The sequence below is a fragment of the Polyodon spathula genome, unplaced genomic scaffold (genome assembly GCF_017654505.1).
Source record: "Polyodon spathula isolate WHYD16114869_AA unplaced genomic scaffold, ASM1765450v1 scaffolds_1419, whole genome shotgun sequence".
In the NCBI taxonomy this organism is placed as follows: domain Eukaryota; kingdom Metazoa; phylum Chordata; class Actinopteri; order Acipenseriformes; family Polyodontidae; genus Polyodon; species Polyodon spathula.
This window is the reverse complement of record NW_024472899.1, coordinates 29,970-44,578: the sequence shown is the minus strand read 5'-3', so window position 1 is coordinate 44,578 and position 14,609 is coordinate 29,970. Positions and strand designations below refer to the sequence as shown.

Sequence of the window (14,609 nt, the reverse complement as noted above, 5' to 3'; positions counted from 1 at the left end):
GTCAGCTGATCGAAACAGGAAGGGAAGTTGCACCGCTAATCGGCCTGAATCTGGATAGCCTCTAGTGCTAAATAGGGCCGATCCGATCCGGGTCGGAACCGGTAAGCAGTATTGTAAATTCAGTGGTTCTAGAAAGTCGAGCGAGGAGAGAGCGGCGAGGGGATCATGTTTGGGGCTGAAGAGGACGATGGGGATTTTCTGTCTCCCTCGGGAGGGTGAGTGTGTTGATCACTGTTTGTTTATTTCTCTGTATGTATGTATGTATGTATGTATGTATGTATGTATGTTTGTTTGTATGTTGCCTATGCATGTGCACATGCATGCTTATCATGTGTGGTGTTCTGTACAGTCAGCCCTGACCGAACCAAGACTAAAATGCAACACTTCTTATCATGCGGACAGGGTTGGGATCAGTTCCTGTTTTCCCAATTCCAATTTTTGAAATAAATTCGCAACATGTATATTTTAGAGACATGACGATTGTTGGTTTGTTCAGCCGCTTTCACTTGAAGGCAGTGTAATCGAGTAACACACACACACACACACACCGTGGCTGCATTTGAAGTACTGTGCGCTGGCACGGAGAGGAGCTCGTTAACAGAACGGTGGCAGTGCTGGTCAGTGATGTGCTGGGAATTGATTGAAAGGGAATGGGAATTGATTTTTAAAGAGATTAGAACTGGGCCCCACCCTGTCTGCAGTTCATACAAACTCTTCCTCAATGCCTATCTCAAGGAGAAGGAGAGACGCTCAGATCTGCACAATGCACTTCGGTCCTTGGCAGCTCCCCTGCTTCACTCGGCATTGAGTTCAAGTAGCTCGGACAGGAGCCTTTTGTGGCTGCTCAGATAAGTGAATTATCCGATGGATAGAGTGCATAGTGTCTGGGAGAGAAGGGGAAGGAGGGACTCCTGTTTTAATTCCTCTCACATGCTAGCTGTTACAGAGCTGCTGTTTTGTCCGTGTGTCAGTGTGGCTGGGGACAGCACAGACCCCCTGGTCTAGATTGGGAGCTCCTTGGCCAGTGTTTTCTATTGTTTTGGTGCTGAATCTGCCAGGGAGGTGCGAGCTGGGTGCGGAGAGAGAGAGAGCGTGTGAGAGCGTGCTGGATAGACACTGTTTCTCTCCTTTTCATCCTGGGACGCCGAGAGGAGATCGGAGTGCTGCTAAGCCCACCATGTCGGCGGTGTGGGACCACGACTATCTGTGGCAGGAAATCCACGGGTTGGTTTGTGTGTGTGTGTGTGAGAGAGAGAAGAAAAGAAGGTAGGGTCTGTATGTTCCCTTTTATTGTAGGCCTGTAAAAGGATTTGGTGGAAGGGGGGAAGTTGCAGACTTGTTGAAATATTGTCGTAGTTAACCAGTCTATTTCTTTTTTTACGTTGGATTAAAACTGTATTTGTTTCCAGGGATGGAAGTAAGATCCCAATTGCACAGCAGAGTCACCCATTACAGGTTTTAATGCCAGCTTGATCAGCCACAGTGTATAGTTAACAAGCCACCAAGGGACAAGACAAGGGGAGTGTGACAGGCAGAGAGCTATTCCCAATCTCCAGCAGTTTGAAATGGGAGATGATTGGGATCATTGTCAGCCTGGCAGTGTCATTATCACGCTACCCTGCAGTAGTGCATCGTGAGCTCCCCTCTGCTTTCCTGTGCCTTGCTGAGGCTGCCTGCTGACGCTCTCTGCTGCCCTGTGTTTGCAGGGCGAAACTGGCCTCTCTCTTCGGACTGGACAAAGCTACCGCTCAGGGGAATGAGTCCTTCCAGTACACAGCCCCGAAACAGCCCAAGAAAGGATCCGCCAGCACAGGTGAGGCCAGGCTTGGGCAGTCCGATATCAGAGAGCTGGGGAAAGTGTGTCACAGAGCTCCGAGGGAACCTCATGGACCCTCAATTTATTGTTTCTTCATTTTTTTTATTAGCCACGCCCTCCCAGAAGTCAACCCCGCCTCCCGGTGTTCCTGCTGTCCTATTGGCCACCGTGGTCCACGCCTACCGATAGTGAGTACCAATCAGCTTCCCTGCAGCGCGGCTGGGCGGTTTGCAGGTGGAAAGTACCGTGCAGGTTATGACCGTACTGGATACAGACGCCTGCTCCAGAGCTGTCCAGCCTAGCCATAGCCATTAGCAGATGACCAGACTGTAGCAACCATACATATACACCACCTCAGTAATTTTCAGCGCAATAAAACTTTTGCATGTTCAGAATGCTGCATCTTGGCACTGCTTCTACCTACGAATACGCATCCTTGCAGTCTTTTTAAACCCATTAAAAAAAACTTTGCATGAGACGCTAAAAGAGCCGTATGGAGGAACTTAATCCATTGTAACTCCAATTACAAAGTAATAAAGATCCCTTGCATCATCCCATTGCAGGGATGCAAATAAGACTCCTGTTGCACAGCAGTTTCACCCAGTCCAGGTTTTCCTATGAGCTGGATTAGCCATAGGTCTTATTAAACTCCTCGTAAAACCAGGAATGGATCAGACTGCTTCTGCAATGTCCGTCCCTGTCTTGCTTTTAAATGGCATGGGCTTTGAACGGCAGGATCGATTGCCGGTCAGGCCCGGTCTCAGGTGTGCCTGTCTCTCCTGCAGTGTGAACGGACAGTACACGAAACAGGGGAAGCTGGGAGCTGCGTTGCTGGGGAGCCACACGTCCAGGGAGGTAATGACAGGATCCACTGCTGGCACATGGATCCTTTGATTGATTTGTTTAATATGACTTTTCAACCAGCGCTGTCCAGTCTTCATGCATACGAACAGAGAGAGGGGGCTGTCGCGTGATTTGAATTGAATTAGGAAGTCTATACGGTGCCCAGCACCTAGGATTCTCCAGGCAAGCTCAAAGCACTGCAAAGTAAAAGCATGTTAGGAAGATCTTATTGCAGCTCAATATCGCAGCATCCCAGATTGACTGTAGAAATTAAGATGACATTTACAGCAGCGTGCTCTGTAAGAGGTAGGATTGCCGAGTTGATGCAGTAAATGGTTAAAGCCGTGTCAGGATGACAGCCCTATCTGTGTGTGTTTCAGTACAAGATCCTGCTGTACGCGAGTCAGCAGAAGCAGGTGACGACAGCCAGGATCCACCCAGGATTCCTCTTCACGGTGAGTGAGCTGGTGGGCACGGCCTCAGCACATTGCAGAGCTAGAAATACTAATTGGAGAAACGTGGGAGCAGATGAGTGAGAGAGGAGCGTGCTGGTCTGAGCACTGCAGCTAGTGAACTGCACACTGAGAGAGGAGCGTGCTGGTCTGAGCACTGCAGCTAGTGAACTGCACACTGAGAGAGGAGCGTGCTGGTCTGAGCACTGCAGCTAGTGAACTGCACACTGAGAGAGGAGCGTGCTGGTCTGAGCACTGCAGCTAGTGAACTGCACACTGAGAGAGGAGCGTGCTGGTCTGAGCACTGCAGCTAGTGAACTGCACACTGAGAGAGGAGCGTGCTGGTCTGAGCACTGCAGCTAGTGAACTGCACACTGAGAGAGGAGCGTGCTGGTCTGTGCACTGCAGCTAGTGAACTGCACACTGAGAGAGGAGCGTGCTGGTCTGAGCACTGCAGCTAGTGAACTGCTCACTGAGAGAGGAGCGTGCTGGTCTGAGCACTGCAGCTAGTGAACTGCACACTGAGAGAGGAGCGTGCTGGTCTGAGCACTGCAGCTAGTGAACTGCACACTGAGAGAGGAGCGTGCTGGTCTGAGCACTGCAGCTAGTGAACTGCACACTGAGAGAGGAGCGTGCTGGTCTGAGCACTGCAGCTAGTGAACTGCACACTGAGAGAGGAGCGTGCTGGTCTGAGCACTGCAGCTAGTGAACTGCACACTGAGAGAGGAGCGTGCTGGTCTGAGCACTGCAGCTAGTGAACTGCACACTGCGTGCTGGTCTGAGCACTGCAGCAGCTGCACTGCAGCTAGTGAACTGCACAGAGAGAGCGTGCTGGTCTGAGCACTGCAGCTAGTGAACTGCACACTGAGAGAGGAGCGTGCTGGTCTGAGCACTGCAGCTAGTGAACTGCACACTGAGAGAGGAGCGTGCTGGTCTGTGCACTGCTGCCCTTAAAAGGACAGCCACGGCAAATCCTAGCCACGGCAAATCCTAAAACGCTGGCTTGAGATCAGTAGCCGCTGGGTGGGTTTTGGGAGAAGCTGTGTTTGGGCAGTTCTGACCTTGCTCTGACCTCTGACCCAGGTCCAGCCCAGCAACTACGGCACCTTCTACGATGACCAGCGGCAGAACTGGTCAGTCATGTTCGAGTCGGAGAAGGCAGCGGTGGATTTCTGTAAAGAGGTAAGAGGATGATATTCTGTGAATTCTACATACAGAGCAGCCATCGTCTTCAGCGTTTCGCTGCCCGCTGACACGGCTGCGGTCACTGTCGGTCGTAATGTTATGTCTGTGTGTAGTTTTTCTTTGCTTTGTTGTTATGGCCGCTTTTGATTCAGCAGTGCAGAGTCCAGTCATTAGTTTCGCTGTTTTCAGCACGTGTGATTGTCCCCCTGGCTTGTGTTCCCTTGTGATTCTGGAGTCGTTTTGCAGGACCTGTTCCTGGTGGGAGTAGGGGGTGGGGCAGGTGCTGGAAAGCTGTGATTATACCCCCCGCCGTGTTTGTTGTCCCGTGTGCAGGTGTGCATGGCGAAGTGGAACAGCGCCCCCTCTCTGGAGTCAGTGGTAACGCAGGACCTGGTGCTGGGGGAGGGTCAGGCTGTGGAGCGTGGGGACTCGCTGGAGGTGTCCTACACTGGCTGGCTGCTGCAGAACCACACCATTGGCCAGGTAAGGCTGGTCAGATAGAGACCCACTGGAATGGGGGTGAACCCTGATAACGGGCCAGTACCACAGACTATGACCCTGCTCACTGATCCCTCCCCGCGCTGTTTTGGTTCCACCCAGGTGTTTGACTCCAACGTGAACAAAGAGAAGCTCTTGCGACTCAAGCTGGGAGCTGGGAAAGTGATCAAGGTGAGCCAGCGATCTCTCCCCTCTCCCCTTTTCCTTCTCTGCATAGCTTTTTTTAAATTATCATTGTACTAAACAGATTACAAGTTAGTTTTAATATTTGAATAGCTGTCCTAATGCTCTCTCTCTCTGCAGGGCTGGGAAGAGGGCATGGTTGGGATGAGGAAGGGGGGCCGGCGGCTGCTCGTGGTGCCCCCCAGCCTGGCGTATGGAGCACAGGGGGTTTCAAACTGCATCCCCGGGGACAGCACCCTCATCTTCGAGGCAGAGATCCGCAGGGTAGGGGCTGGGGGAGAGGCTGCAGTCAGTCCACTATACTGGACAGCAGGATTGTTAATGGCTTTGTGTTTGTAGTGCTAAGGTTATATATTTGTCAGGGATGGAAATAAGATTCCTATTGCATAGCAGTTTCAACCATTCCAGGTTTTACTCCGAGCTGGATTAGCCACAGTGTATAGGTAACAAGCGCAGGTGTGTCATAGTAAAACCAGGAATGGATCAAGCTGCTATGCAATGGGATTTCCATCCCTGGTCATTCAAAGTCTTTCCTTTATACACCAAAGTGTCTCAGTGTCTTTTCAGTTTTTCTCATTGTGTGTGTTTTGCAGGTGAAGTTCGTGAAGGACGCCGGACTGGACCAGCTCAGTTTGGGCTCTCAGGACTCTGCAGCCTCCTCCCCTGCTCCGAGCATCGAGAGCCTGGGTTACGAACTGCCAGGACAGCCCCCTGCCAGCGCTGCACCTCTCAAACCCGGGTACGAGACATAGGGAGGGTATGCATGTTAAATCTAATTTCATAACTTGCACTGTTCTCTTCCAGTTCATTTTAACTGTGTGTGTTTCCGTACCCCTCCCCGCTCTCTCCCTCCTCTCTCTCTCTCTCTCCCCGCCCTGCAGGGATCCTCCTACCCGTGCAAAATCCAACTCCCTGAATGAGCAGCAGGCGGTGAGTATCCAGTCCCAGGCACTTGCACGTTTCACTGTGATGCACAGGGCCACAGGCTCAAAGCTATGAATCCAAATCTGCATTTTTTTTCTGAAAGGAAACTTTCCACCACTGGGATGAAAATAAGACTCCTATTGCACAGCAGTCCCAGCCACTCCAGGTTTTGACACAAGCTTGATCAGCCGCAGGGTATAGGTAACAGGATCAGGTGTGCCTGATTTAAACCTGGAACAGAGCAGACTGCTATGCAACGGTGTTATTTCCATCTGTGGACCACTCTGATTGCTGCCTCAAAGTATGAATACACTGTCGTCTATCACCCGATCGCTGTCGGTTCATTTCATTTGAGGATTGTTTCTGCGCTGAAGACTTCTCCTCTTCTCCCTCTCTCTCTCTCTTTCTCTCTCTCTCTCTCTGTCCCCTGCACAGCAGAACCCAGACCACACCAAGGCTAAGCTGATCTCCCGCATGGCCAAGATGGGTCAGCCGATGCTCCCCTTCATCACGGGGGCCCTGTCCTCCCAGCCGGACTCCAGCGACTCTGAGATAGAGGTGGCTGCTGCGGATTCACCAATCCACCTCTTTCAGTGTTTCACTTTTTTGCTGTGAAAGTCAGAGAGGCACTTCTCTATATCCTGTGTGTTTTTGCTTCTTGAAGGACCCCAGTGTGCCCAGAATGAGGAACCAGCCCCCTGCTGTAGCCCCGCAGCCTGTCCATATGGCAGCCCACCCAGTTGCCACGCAAGGTGAGCTGCCCCCCCCCATCCCCACTCCACTCCACTCCACTCCCCCTGTGCAAACCCGCTCTGTGCATCCTTACAACTAATGCATTTCATTACTCTGCCCTCGTGTACTCAGGTCTACCATTTCGCCCCATAGTGCCTCAGCAGCTCCAATCTGGGCTCCCAGCATCCTCTACTGCCCTGCTGCCCGTTTCCATGACCACCGCACATCCCCAGCCAGTCATGCCAGGCTCTGCCCACGCGTTCCAGGTGAGACTCTCCACAGCCAGAAATGCATGGGGGGGAAAAAAATGCTAAGATATTCTGCAGCATATCCATTCAGTATAGTGTGTGTGCTTGCAAGGGTTGTGTTGCACGCCCCTGTAAACTTTCCGTGACCTTCCATCTTTTGCATGTCCTGTGGATTTAGGTCATAGGAATCTGTTGTGATGATACGTTGTGTGTAAGCAGTCTCACCCACTCCAGGTTCTGCTATAAGCTTGATTAGCCACAAACCCCGATGTGTCTTATTAAACTCCTAGGAAAACCGGGACTGATCTATTTCCATCCCTGATCTGTGCAAAATGAACTCGGTTATAATGAGAGACGCCCTCCAGATGAACTTGTTCTAAATCTTAAAAATGAAGACTGTATTCAGGAACTGCAATTTTACACATGTAGAATGTTGCAGTTTTACAAGTGTAAAACTTGACAGTGTTACAGCTTCAGAACCTCGCTGTGTGTTCTGTGTGTGGGATGGCACGTGTGCTGTGCATGTTACTGACATGTGCCTGTTCCTCTGTATTGTGTTCACAGCCCTACTCTTACCCGCAGACCACTGTGTCCACCTCCCAGCTTCAGCCAGTCGGACAGATGTACCCAGCTCAGCCGATGCCTTACCAAGGTACAGCGCTCTCATTCTCTCAGCATCTCTGCTAATCAAGGTACAGCACTCTCTTTCAACATCTCCGCTAATCAAGGTACAGCGCTGTCATTCAACATCTCCATTAATCAAGATACAGCGCTCTCATTCTCTCAGCATCTCCGCTAATCAAGATACAGCGCTCTCATTCTCTCAGCATCTCCGCTAATCAAGATACAGCGCTCTCATTCTCTCAGCATCTCCGCTAATCAAGATACAGCACTCTCATTCTCACAGCATCTCCGCTAATCAAGGTACAGCGCTCTCATTCAACATCTCCGCTAATCAAGATACAGCGCTGTCATTCAACATCTCCGCTAATCAAGGTACAGCGCTGTCATTCTCACAGCATCTCCATTAATCAAGATACAGCGCTCTCATTCTCTCAGCATCTCCGCTAATCAAGATACAGCGCTCTCATTCTCTCAGCATCTCCGCTAATCAAGATACAGCGCTCTCATTCTCTCAGCATCTCCGCTAATCAAGATACAGCACTCTCATTCTCACAGCATCTCCGCTAATCAAGGTACAGCGCTCTCATTCAACATCTCCGCTAATCAAGATACAGCGCTGTCATTCAACATCTCCGCTAATCAAGGTACAGCGCTCTCATTCTCACAGCATCTCCACTAATCAAGGTACAGCGCTGTCATTCTCACAGCATCTCCGCTAATCAAGATACAGCGCTGTCATTCTACATCTCCGCTAATCAAGGTACAGCACTGTCATTCTACATCTCCGCTAATCAAGGTACAGCACTGTCATTCTACATCTCTGCTAATCAAGGTACAGCGCTCTCATTCTCACAGCATCTCCACTAATCAAGGTACAGCGCTGTCATTCTCACAGCATCTCCGCTAATCAAGGTACAGCGCTGTCATTCTCACAGCATCTCCGCTAATCAAGGTAAGGCAGTCCGAGCGATGGCAGACGCTCGCTGAAGTGCTGATCAGCTCTTTTGCGTTGACAGCGTCCGGGGAAGTCACATCCTTCCTGATGACCGAGGCACGACAGCACAACACCGAGATCCGATTGGCTGTTGGAAAGGTTGCCGATAAGGTCGACCAGTTAGCTTCCAAGGTGAGAGGCTGTAGGCGGGGGGCCTGTGTGAACATTTTGAGATGATGATGATGATGATGATGATGATAAGATAATTGAACTACTTTCGCCTGCGAATTACCTTTGACCTGGGTGTGTCTGCAGGTTGATGACCTGCAGAAGCAGGGAGGGGCCTCTCTGGGACTGTCCTCCGTCTCCATGGAAACAGCCATGATCATGCACAACATCCAGAGGATCATCCAGGTGTGTACCTCGCCTTCCACAGATAAGTGCGATACAGGGGGCTAGATCTCTCTCGGGTACCTTTTCACTGCCCTGTTCGAAGCATTGCGAGTCATGTTGTTTGGGAGCTTTTAAAGAAAAAATAGTGCAGCCACAGTGCACAGTGAAAAAGATCACCCCACCTCAAAGACATTATTCAAGAGAAAGCTTTCTCTCACTCTCTCTCCAGGAGAACGAGCGTCTGAAGCAGGACGTGTTCGACAAGAGCTCCCGACTCGAGGAGCAGAACAAGAAGATCAGCGAGCTTATCAACCAGAACCAGAGGTGAGGGGAGTGGGGAGCGGGTTAGAGGGGAGCACAGGGTAAATTAACCCTGAAACTGCCTTTATACCAACAGTGACCTCTCCTGTGTCTCTCAGGTATGTGGAGCAGAGTAACCAGCTGCTGGAGCAGAGGAACGACTCCCTAAAATCAACCGGCGAGCAGACCCAGGCCAGAGTGCTGCAGGCCGAGCAGGACAAGGTACAGAGACCCTCACAGAGGGACGGGCGTGCACAGTGACACACACACACACACAGAGGGACGGGCATGCACAGTGACACACACACACACACAGAGGGACGGGCGTGCACAGTGACACACACACACACGTGCACAGTGACACACACACACACACACACACACAGTGACACACACACATGCACAGTGACACACACACACACACACAAGGACATGCACAGTGACACACACACACACACACAGAGGGACGGGCATGCACAGTGACACACACACACACACAGAAGGACGGGCATGCACAGTGACACACACACACACACACAGAAGGACGGGCATGCACAGTGACACACACACACACACACACACACACACACACAGAGACACACACACACACACACACACACAGAGGGACGGGCGTGCACAGTGACACACACACACACACAGAGGGACGGGCGTGCACAGTGACACACACACACACACAGAGGGACGGGCGTGCACAGTGACACACACACACACACAGGGACGGGCGTGCACAGTGACACACACACACACAGAGGGACGGGCGTGCACAGTGACACACACACAGAGGGCACAGCGACACACACACACACACACACAGACACACGTGCACAGTGACACACAGAGGGACGGGCATGCACAGTGACACAAACACACACACAGAGGGACGGGCGTGCACAGTGACACACACACACACACAGAGGGACGGGCGTGCACAGTGACACACACACACAGAGGACCAAGCATACTTTTTTCCTTTCCTCGCAGTACACAAACACACACACTGGCACCGTTTTCCCTCAATCTAAAGCATTTATCGTCTTCAGCTTCATCTTGTTGATTCCTTCTACACAGATTTGATCGAGCGTAGTAGAAGCTGAATCGCTGCTTCGTTACTTTTTCTTGTAATGCTGAGCACTAACGCTGTCATCACCCCTAAAGCCCACTCTGCTGCCTGTTCGATTCCTCTGTGGGCTCCTGTTACTGTCTGCTTTCTCTTCCCAGCATGCACTGCCACTGGAGAGGGGGTGGGACCAGGTGAGACTCTTCCTTTGCTCTCTCTCTCTCTCTCTCTCTCTCTCTCTCTCTCCTCTGTATGTGTTGTCATGGCTGGTTTGTACTTTACATAGCTACATGCATGTATCAGTCAGCACACAGAAATGCACAGTGCTGCTGAGGAGGGATGTGACTCTGAGCCCGCTCCCCCCCCAGGTGAAGGTTACAGAGGAGCTCTCTGCCTGCACAGCCCGAGTCTCCCAGCTGCAGCTCCAGCTGTCCGAGCATCAGAAGAAGGAGATGGGGCTGCGGACTCAACTGAGCACCGCCCTGCAGGATGCTGAGAGGCAGGGGAGCCAGACCAGCACCCTACAGGCTCAGCTCGCAGGTACACCTGGGGACAGGTAAAGGGACAGCTCGCAGGTAGAGACAGGCCGTGTCTGGGGACAGGTGGGGGGGCACAGTTACACCTGAGGACAGGGGAGGGTGATGAGGCAGGGGGAGCTGACTGTGCTGTCTGTGCTGTAACCCCTCAGAGCTGAGGGAGGTGTCGGAGAGCGCTCAGTCTCAGTACCGTACGGAGAAGCAGAGCCGCAAGCAGCTGCAGCTCCGAGTGAGCGGACTGGAGGAGGAGCTGGGAGACCTGCGGACTGAGAAAGAGGGGCTGGAGAAGGTGAGTGCACACTCCCACGACGTCTCGCTCTTCCGTACACTCTCGCCTCGGTGCTGGCGTTGCTGACGGCAGCTCTGTGTCCTCAGACCCTGGCGGACAGGAAGAGGAAGTGGGCCCTGGAGAGGCAGCGCTATGAGGAGGAGGCGGAGGAGCTGCGCAGGTCCAGCCAGCAGGAGATGGAGAGCGTGAGAGCGCAGCTGAAGAGAGCCAGGAACAGCACTGACCAGGCGGCCGCTGAGCAGGTACAGGAGAACTGGCAGCGGGCAGGGAGCTTCGCTGGGCTCACATAGGTCAGCTTCAAGAAGGGGTAGCAGGAGTGTGTCTAACCCCTTCCTCTGTTTGCTTGATTCAGTCTGATTGTCTAACCCTCTCGATGGCGTGTAGTGTTCCAGTGTTCTTACCCTCTGTCTCTCCTCAGCTGGCCCTGCTCCAGGCTGAGCTGGAGGCGGAGTGGCAGGGGAAGTGTGATCGCTCACTGGCCGCAGTGAAGGAGCAGCACTCCCGGGAGCTGGCCTCGGTGACGGAGCAGAGAGACAGCCTGCAGGAGAGAGTGGCTCAGCTCCAGGGCAAGGTAGGGATCGGAGCCCCGCTGTGCAGCAGTAGGGGGTGGGTTGGGCGAGGGTGTCTGGTGTGGATCAACGACGTGGCTTTCTCTCTACAGCTGTCTGCGCTGAAGCAGTCCCGTGAAGCCGAAGAGCAGAGGCTAATGCAGCAACAAGAGCAGGGAGAGGAGCTGCAGGCACTGAGGGGGCAGGTGAGGCAGTGTGGGGAAGCGGTGGGGGGGAGGAACAGGAGAGTTGGGAGGTGGGGAGTCGGGGAAAACAAGAGGTTTAGGTCATCCTGCCAGCTCATCTCTCTCTCCCCTCTCAGTATTCTGTCCTGCAGCAGCGCGCAGGGCTGATGAAGCAGCAGTTGGAAGCCCGGGTTCGAGAGCTGGAGAGCAGGGAGGTGGAGCAGCCCGGCACTGGGAGGGATGAGGACACTGCCGGGGAGGTAGGTCCAGACACACCGGACAGCACAGACTGATCCCGTGCGTGCGTGTGCATGTGTACTGATACCGCGCGTGTCTCGCAGGTGAAGCGGGTGATGAACGGGGTGTTCCAGTCTCTCCGAGGGGAGTTTGATCTGCAGGAGTCCTACACTGGGAAAGCAGTGCTGGCTGTCATTGTCAACACCATCAAGGTACGAACTTCAAGATGAACAGGAACCTTTTATTTACTCCAAGCAAAACAGACACTGCCGCTGGCTTTAATCTCCATTGAACCCGCTGGGTTGTTGGAGCCTCTTATTAAAAGCACTGATTACAATCCTACAGTTTAAATGAAACCCCAGTCCCCTGTCTGTCTGTCTCTCTGTCTGTGTAGACGGTGACGCTGCAGCTCCTGACTCAGCAGCAGGACTCTGTCTCGGGGAGGAGCGAGAGCGAGGAAGAGGAGGAGCAGGAAGAGGAGGAGCCAGAGCAGGAAGCAGCGTCTCGGGGGAATGGGTTGGAACCAGAAGCGTACCTGGAAGAGGAGGGGCTGAAGCAGGAAGTGCACGAGATTAAACAGGAAGTAAAGCCTGAGCAGGTGGCGAAGGTGGGTGAAGCCAAACAGGAAGTGCAGGTAGAGGAGGAAGAAAAGGAAGAAGCCACAGCAGGAAGGGCAGCCAAAGAGGATGTGGAATCTGAAGAGGAGCCCCCTCAGCTTCCTGTTCCTGTGATGAGCTCAGGGGGCGGGCTAGCTGAAGGGCAAGGCGCTGTTAGGCTGGAGGAAGCCCAGTCAGAGGAGGGAGCGACAGCCAGAGAGAGCCCAGGGGCTGAAGTGGCCGAGTCTGGGGAGAAGATTGCAGTCTCGCTTCCTACTGGTGAACCAGAACAAGTGGCTAGTCCTCTGTGGCAGGAGGGAGAGACGGAGAGGGCCTCCACTCCCCCCTCCTCCCCGCTCGCTGTCACACAGGGCCCCCCTCGCCACCCACCACCACTGCCAGACCTCGACGAGCGTCCTGAGACAGAGTGGGGCAGCAGGGGGTACCCACACTCTGCACCTAGCCAGCAGCAGAGCAAGGACAGACCCAGGTGGGTGGGAGTGGGCATCACATTGCTGGTGATGCTGTGAGCTTCATTGGTGTCCCAATTTAAGCCAATTGAGGAAAAAGTGGGATGGTAACGCAAAGAAACGAGAGTCGTGTTCCCATCCGGTCGGCTTGTGTTTGCAATAGGAAAAGCTGTTCTTTCACAAGGAGCTTTTAGTATGATCTCGTGTTAACTGGAACAGACAGACTCCTGAGTGTAACTGATCTCTCCCTCTCGATGAATTTCAAAAAAGGGTTTTATTGTCACAACAAGATTATCCATCAGGTTTTGCCAAAGCAGCCTGCAGTCAACTCCTGTTAACAAACACTAGAACTGCGTGCATGTTAAAACAGGCATGCTGTAATACAGATGAGATTAGATTGGATGATATGAAATATGTATACAGTAACACAAACCCCCTGCAGTGTTTCTAAACTGTGCCCCCCCCACCCCCCCCCAGGATTCCCGAGGGCCGCGGTGAGGGTGATGAAGACCTCTTCCGCAGCGCCGCCCCGACCAAGCCACCACCGCCCCCGGAGGAGGAGGAAGACGAGCTGGTGAGGAAGGGCAGAGCCAGCAGGGGGCGCTGCTGGAGTTTGATGTTTATAAGTTGTTCATCCCTTTGTTTAGCTGAACATCTCCTATCAGTGAAGCTATTGGACTGTCATTGAGTGCAGTAGCTGGGTGTAAGTGTGATTGGGTGAAGGCAGCAGCGATTGGTCCCTGACCTGTCTGTCTTGTGTTTCAGAGTCTGAAGGGCCGCCCCCCTCCCGCGCCTCTCTTTGGGGAGGATGAGGACGACGATGATCTCGATTGGCTGGGCTGAGCCAACAGGAAGGGATGCAGCAGGCATGGTCGTGTGACTCCACCATGCGATTTAACAGCCATTTCCTGTTTCTGGAGTCATGTGATTAATTAACAAGCAAGTCAAACACACACAGGAGTCTAGACCTCCACATGCCTTTAAAATATAGAAGTCACATTTATACTGCAGGCTACCCACACAACACAGCAAGAGTTAGGAGTCGGTTCTGTCAGTCATAGAACCTGGAACTGAACTGCTAGCGGCTCACTGAGCTCTGCATGGGAACCCTGCGCCATGCAAACCAGGTTGCAAATCAGTTTTAAACCAGCCTGGGAACAGTGTGAAGTCTGCTGGAGCCGGCCTGCTGTGGAAGTCAATGAGACTGGACTGGTTTGTTTTTCAGATCTGAGATAAACCAGGTGACCAATCAGCTGCCTGTCCAGTAACTAGACATTAAAACGATTAACGCTAAATCCATTAAAATATATATATATATATATATATATATATATATATATATATATATATATATATATATATATATATATATATTACACACTAACTTGGCAGCTCTGGTCAGGGGAAGGGTGTTTTATTGAACTCCTGTTGGCTGGGTAGGATTCTAGTGTTTTAAGGTCAGTGTGGATCTGTGTCAAGGGCAAGTTTCTTTTTTGTGTTTTTCTAACGGTTTCATTATCACAGCCCACCTTCGCCTG

At 52.3% G+C, this 14,609-nt stretch overlaps 1 protein-coding gene across 5 annotated transcripts; it reads left to right on the top strand.

Moving 5' to 3' along the window:
- The first annotated feature begins 19 nt into the window (after positions 1–19).
- Positions 20–14,376, top strand: fkbp15a (FKBP prolyl isomerase family member 15a). 5 transcript variants are annotated; one of them, XM_041242665.1, is made up of 30 exons: positions 21–215; positions 1,707–1,813; positions 1,926–2,004; positions 2,602–2,671; positions 3,040–3,114; positions 4,195–4,293; positions 4,630–4,779; positions 4,897–4,965; positions 5,098–5,241; positions 5,571–5,716; positions 5,859–5,907; positions 6,337–6,459; positions 6,566–6,653; positions 6,766–6,899; positions 7,446–7,533; positions 8,522–8,631; positions 8,755–8,853; positions 9,062–9,156; positions 9,252–9,354; positions 10,372–10,404; positions 10,579–10,750; positions 10,899–11,035; positions 11,122–11,277; positions 11,454–11,606; positions 11,697–11,789; positions 11,906–12,028; positions 12,110–12,217; positions 12,400–13,091; positions 13,549–13,645; positions 13,837–14,376. In XM_041242665.1, exons 1-30 carry the CDS (start codon positions 166–168, stop codon positions 13,912–13,914), a joined length of 3,720 nt encoding a protein of 1,239 aa, XP_041098599.1. In that variant the 5' UTR covers positions 21–165; the 3' UTR covers positions 13,915–14,376. The 5 variants fall into 5 exon arrangements, with proteins under 5 accessions (XP_041098603.1, XP_041098599.1, XP_041098600.1 ...); XM_041242666.1 differs by having other exon boundaries at positions 22–215; positions 6,340–6,459; XM_041242667.1 differs by having other exon boundaries at positions 22–215; positions 6,787–6,899.
- The last annotated feature ends 233 nt before the right edge of the window (positions 14,377–14,609 follow it).